The sequence below is a fragment of the Aedes albopictus genome, chromosome 3 (assembly GCF_035046485.1).
Source record: "Aedes albopictus strain Foshan chromosome 3, AalbF5, whole genome shotgun sequence".
Classification (NCBI taxonomy): domain Eukaryota; kingdom Metazoa; phylum Arthropoda; class Insecta; order Diptera; family Culicidae; genus Aedes; species Aedes albopictus.
In genome coordinates this window covers 434666006-434672415 of record NC_085138.1, presented here as the reverse complement: position 1 = coordinate 434672415, position 6410 = coordinate 434666006, and the positions used below count along the sequence as shown (strand labels likewise).

The 6410-nt window shown below is 39.5% G+C and overlaps 1 protein-coding gene across 1 annotated transcript; it reads left to right on the top strand.

Annotated features, from left to right (window-relative positions):
* The first annotated feature begins 1080 nt into the window (after nt 1-1080).
* LOC134289869 (uncharacterized) lies at nt 1081-3083 on the top strand. The gene is made up of 2 exons (XM_062856537.1): nt 1081-2799; nt 2884-3083. The coding sequence occupies exon 1, from the start codon at nt 1199-1201 to the stop codon at nt 2654-2656; it is 1458 nt and encodes a 485-aa protein (XP_062712521.1). The 5' UTR covers nt 1081-1198; the 3' UTR covers nt 2657-2799; nt 2884-3083.
* The last annotated feature ends 3327 nt before the right edge of the window (nt 3084-6410 follow it).

Genomic DNA, 6410 nt, shown 5'->3' with positions numbered 1-6410 from the left:
ACAAACCTGAGAGAAGTGTTGAACAAATCTCAGGAAAAACTACTGTACAAACTACAAGAGTTTCCAAAAAAAATTGTGAAATATTATTCAGAAGGAATCCTGGAAGAATGAGATTAAAACACACTTTTTTTCTGAAAATATGTTGGGAAAAATTCGTGAAAAAATCCTTGAAAAAAAACCTCAAGAGAAATCTAATAGGAATATCAATAGTTGAACATTCGTAAGAAATTATGTATGGGATGAAAAACTACAGGAAAAATCAGAACGATGGAAGACTCTCGAGAATAAATCCGGGTATGTAATGCTTGAATCTTCTTAAAACGACGGTAGGAATCCAGAAGGATTTCCTGAAGAAATTTAAAAAAAAGTGTGCGAAATCTGTGACGGAATTTCTGGAGAAATCCTTGTGGAGGAGTTTCGAGATAAATGTTAACTTCCAGATTCATTCAGGACCATCTGGAAATTTCTGCATCTTTTTGAAATCTTTGGTTTCCCGGATATATCTGCTTGAATCTTCCTGTACACATATTTTCGATTCCTTTTTTGATAGTCTGATAGACAAGCATTTAATCAGCCGTGTCGGCAACACTGCTCTCGAGTGCACAAGTGCTTTCTAAACTAGCTCAGCTTTTACTAATTTTTTTGGCAGAATTAAGTAGTGAAAAATCGTGAGCTATAGTGCAAAAGTATTCTAAGGCGCTGCCGTTTAGATCTTTGCTAGTGCATAGGTGAGATTAGTGAATTCAAGTGTAGTTAATTCCAGATTTGTGCTCAACATTGGAATTGTAAAAGAAAGAAAGGAAAGAGGCCATCATGCATGACGAGGATGCAACTGCAAGAATTTCTTGTAGTGCATAACTGTCAGATGCTTTAATGTCTTCTGCATGACATATTGAAAGTGTTCTTGCATACAATTGGGGTGGAACTTGCACAGCATTTATGGTGCAATATACACGGAAAAAGTTCTACGACAAATAAAATACACGAAAGATTAATACATAAATAAACAGAAAACCGGGATCAGAAGCACAAAATATTATCCTTATTCTAATTTATTTACTTTTATTTTATTTTATTTTATTTTTTTTTTTCCTTTCCTTTTTCCCTAATCAATTTTGACAGCTGTATATTTGCTAATTCCAAACCGACTACATATTTTTCTTGTGTACATAAGTACTACAAGAGGCGATAAAAAAAAATGAATCACGAAAAGACAGTGATTAACACAATTGTCCATTCGGAACCTGAGGAAGTGGATATGGAAGTAGCTGAATCTAGGGAGAATGATCTGCTGAGTGATTCTGCCTCAGAAGTTCCGTCGTGTTCCTCTTCGATACTCAATACGCCGAAAAATGACCTGGTGGAAAGTGATAGTGACGACGATGGTATAAATGTTACTATCAAACCGATTTCCAGTGTGATTTTTAGGTCTGCTATCGAAAGTGAGATCAACAATAGTCGATCTCTAAGTGATAGTGAGCCTAAAATCAAATGGCGTAAAAATATGTCAAAAGGACAAAGGAATAAAATGAAGAAATGTCTGGAAGCTGGGCTGAATAAACACGAAGCTCGGAAACAAGTATTTTCTAATGTTACTCCTGGCACTCCAAACACAACTAAAAGATTGAGAGAAGGTGAACAAGGTAGTAGTGAAGAGAACCCAAACGCAAAGAGGACGAAGGAGAACCTCTGTCCAAAGATGCGTGCGGGGTTAATCTCTTCTAACATCCAAGACAAATATATGAAGGAGAAGGAGACTGTTAAGAATTCAGGGAAGGCTGCATTAAAAGTTCCGGAATATTCTGGTAACCTGCCAGCCATTCCAAATTCAACAAAACACTCCTATAGAGATGCGGCAAGGATGGTTAAAATGGGCATACTAGTAAAAGATTATCCAAATCATCAAATGACAACAGAGCAACTTGATGCTCTGCAGGAAGCAATTCTTTTAAAAATAGAGAATCAAAGACATGAGAAAGTTAAACCCAAATTTACAAAATGTAGCTATAGGCATGGTTATCTGGTCCTTGACTGCAAAGACTCAGTAACTGCAAATTGGCTAAAAGATGTAACTGGGATGCTCTCTCCTTGGGAAAATGCGGAACTAATTGCGTTGGATGAAAAAGATATTCCTCGCCCGGAAGTTTTTCATGCGTTCTTTCCCCTCAGTGCTGACTACAGCGATGAGCGGCTTAGAGGACTCATAGAGAGTCAGAATGATGGTCTAAGCACAAAAGGCTGGAGAATTCTAACCCGTTCAAACGCGAATAAACACGCAGAGTGGATGCTAAACGTAGATGAAGGTTCCTTGGAGATACTGTCGCAAAGAAACTTTATTCTAAACTTCCGCTTTGGCGAAACGCAGCTGAGAAAGGTGAAATATCCTGGGCAGCGTCATTCGGAGATAACTGCCACTCCTCCCAAAGGTAACGCATCAACTGTAGGTGCAAAATCGAACATAACGGAATATACAAAGGAACCTTTCATTGGTTCAAGCAGTAAAGATGGCCAGCATTCCACGAAAAGGAGTGTGCCTGAAAGGATGCCTGATAAGATGAGAGAAACCCGTGTATTTCTTGAAAATGAAAACGATAGGACCATCGCTTCCTGCAAAGGCAAAGAAAAGCGTTCACTGCCTTCTCATGAAACCGATTAAGTTCGTGCAGGTGAACCTCCATCACGCAAAGGGTGCGTCTGCTGTGTTGAGTCGGAGGTTCTGTAAGCAAGGCTTGGGCGTGGCTCTAATTCAGGAGCCATGGTCCAATAAAGGAAAAATACTTGGTATTGAAACACAAAATTGTAAGTTGTTCTATGACGAAACTCAGAGTTCACCTAGAACTGCTGTATTAATTGATAAAACACTCAAATGCTATCCAATTACAGAATTTATTAAACGAGACATTGTTGCGGTCATGGTGGAGGTACCAACAACTAGGGGAAAAACAGAGGTCGTTGTGGCTTCAGCGTACTTCCCTGGTGATGATACTGTGGTTCCTCCTCCTGAGATCGATCCATTCGTCCAAAAATGCAGAGAAATCAACAAGCCATTCATTCTTGGGTGTGACGCCAACGCCCATCATACGGTGTGGGGAAGTAAGGATATCAACAGTCGAGGTGAGTGCCTATTGGATTATCTCTCAGCAAGTAACATAGATATATGTAATAAGGGAAATGAACCAACTTTTTCAAACGCAATCAGACAAGAAGTTTTAGACTTGACTTTATGCAACGCTGCAATTTATGAAAGAATTTCAAACTGGCATGTGTCGGATGAAACCTCTTTGTCTGATCATAGACATATTATGTTTGAATGGAAGGAAGGCGATTGCCTTGCTACTACATTCAGAAATCCCAGGAAAACAAACTGGGATCAATATGTACAAAATCTGAATACGAGCTTAGTAACGGAGAGGGGAAAGATTGATTCAATTCAGGAATTAGAATCCTTTTCTCAAAAGTTAAACGATAAGATACTCAGTTCATTTTACCAAAGCTGTCCTACCAAACGAGCGTCCTCAAACAGAGACGTGCCGTGGTGGAGTACAAAACTTGAACGACTTCGGAAAATATCTCGTAAAATGTTTAATAGAGCGAAAGCTACTTCAGACTGGTCTCAGTATAGGAAGTCTTTAACTGAATATAATAATGAAATAAGGAAAGCTAAACGAAGATCTTGGGTTCGAACATGTGAAAACATCAGCAATACCCCTGAAGTTGCAAGGCTACAGAAATTGCTAGCAAAAGATCACACCAGTGAACTCGGATATTTAAAACGTAATGATGGGGATTTTACAAAAACTCCTCGCGAAACTTTAGACTTAATGATGGAGACTCATTTCCCTGGATCGGTTCAATGTGCAGATCCGGTAAGATCTGAAGGCCTTGATGGTGAAAGGTGTTCTATGAAGACATCTTACATGTCTACCAGAACAGAAAACATCAGTCCAGATCTAGCCGACAATATCTTCACGAGAGCCAGAGTAGAGAATGCAGTTAGATCTTTTCAGCCTTTCAAATCTGCTGGAGTAGACGGAATATTTCCTGCACTTCTTCAAAAGGGCGAGGCAGTTTTAATTCCGTCTCTAATAGAGATTTTCAAGGCAAGTATAAGATTGAACTACATTCCATCAAAATGGAGAAAAGTAAAAGTCATTTTTGTACCAAAGGTAGGGAAGCGGAATAGGACGCATCCTAAATCATACAGACCCATCAGTCTTTCATCAGTTTTGTTAAAGACTATGGAGAAAGTTCTTAACGATTTTATTAGTTCAAACTACATGCAAGAACATCCACTATCAGAAACCCAGTTTGCATACCAATCTGGGAAGTCAACAGTCACGGCGTTGCAATCTCTGGTGTCTAAAGTGGAAAAAACACTTACAGCAAAAGAAATAGCACTATGTTCATTTTTGGATATTGAAGGTGCTTTTGATAACACTTCTTATTCTTCGATGGCTCGTGCCATGGTAAAAAAGGGCTTTGATACGGCTATCATTAACTGGATTCATTCTATGCTTGCAAAAAGAGAAATCATTTCTGAACTAGGTGGGTCGTCTATAATGATTAAGGCAACGAAAGGTTGTCCTCAAGGAGGGGTCCTTTCACCACTGATGTGGTCCTTAGTTGTAGACGATCTGCTAAGAAGCTTGGAGACACTTGGTTTCGAGGTTGTAGGCTTCGCAGATGATATTGTCATCATAGTAAGAGGAAAGTTTGATAGTATCATTTCAGAGAGAATGCAACAGGCTCTGCAATTTACCCATTCATGGTGTGTGCAGGAAGGCCTTAACGTCAACCCCTCAAAAGTAGTAATTGTTCCGTTCACTAGGAAAAGGAAGTTCAACCTCAAAACATTGAAGATTGGAGGTGTACAAATGCGTCTTAGTGAACAAGTTAAGTACCTTGGTGTAATATTAGACGCCAAATTAAACTGGAATGCTCATATTGAGTATGTAATTGGCAAAGCTACCAGTGCTTTTTGGTGCTGCTCCAAAACGTTTGGAAGAAAGTGGGGCTTAAAACCAAAAATGATAAAATGGATTTACACATCTATTATACGTCCCAAAGTAACGTACGCTTCGCTCGTGTGGTGGCCAAAAACAAAAGAGGCCACTGCGCAGGCTAAGCTTGCAAAACTTCAACGCCTGATGTCCATCGCTGTAACGGGAGCGATGCGAAGTACTCCGTCAAAATCGTTAGATGCAATTCTTTATTTGCTACCATTGCATGAATTTGTGCAATTAGAAGCGGAAAAGAGTATGATCAGATTAAAACGGTTGAAGGAATTTATGCCAGGAGATTTAGTAAATCACTTAAGCATATCAAAACACTTCCAAAGTAACTCTGTAATGAATATGAATGGAGATTGGATGAAACCAGTGGATAACTATGACATTCCTTACAACGTATGTGAAACATCGCGTTTAGAGTGGGATGCCGGAGGACCAGCTGTTCGTCAAGGTTCCATTAAATTCTTTACAGATGGATCAAAAGTTGGGACACAAACGGGGGCTGGGATCTTTGGCCCTGGAATAAACATTTCAGTGCCAATGGGGAACTATCCAACGGTGTTTCAAGCGGAGATCTTTGCTATTCTAGTATGCGCAGACTCTTGCTTAAAAAGAAAGTACAGATATGCAAATATTTGTATTTTCTCTGATAGCCAAGCTGCGTTGAAAGCACTGAACGCTTATAAATGTACATCGAGACTTGTCTGGGAATGCATACTCTCACTGCGAAAACTGTCTCAAGAGAATTCAGTAAACATATATTGGGTTCCTGGACATTGTGGCATTGAGGGAAATGAAAAGGCAGACGAGCTCGCAAAACAAGGATCTAATACACAGTTCTTTGGACCAGAACCTTTCTGTGGCATATCATACTGTGCCATAAAAATGGAATTGAAACGATGGGAAGAACAAAGGGTGATTACCAACTGGATGGTAACCAAAAGATGTAATCAATCAAAAAGATTTATAACACCAAATGCAGGTATTACTAGGAAGCTCTTGGAGCTTAATAAGAGAACTTTGTGCACGTTCACTGGCCTAATAACTGGACACTGCCCGAGCAGATATCATTTGAAGAACATAGGTCGGGTTCAGAATGATATCTGTAGATTCTGTAACATTGAATTGGAAACCTCGGAACATCTGCTTTGCAGCTGTGGTGCTTTGTACAAACGTAGATCCAAATTTCTAAATTATGGTTGCTTGCAACCGAGTGAAATTTGGTCTCTCAACCCCGGGAAGGTAGTAGGTTTCATAAACTCTATTTTGCCTAACTGGAAAATGACGCGTCAGGATACTTAAGCGGATAACTTAATAAAGGGTGATCAGCTTTGTAAGATGCGAATAGTAAACAGGGGTATACCACAAAAGTTCAACTCACTGGACGCAGTGGTTCAACTC

Bases quoted from the DNA above. Each gene is read 5' to 3' on its own strand.
- LOC134289869 (XM_062856537.1), top strand. From the start codon at position 1,199: ATGAATCACGAAAAGACAGTGATTAACACAATTGTCCATTCGGAACCT.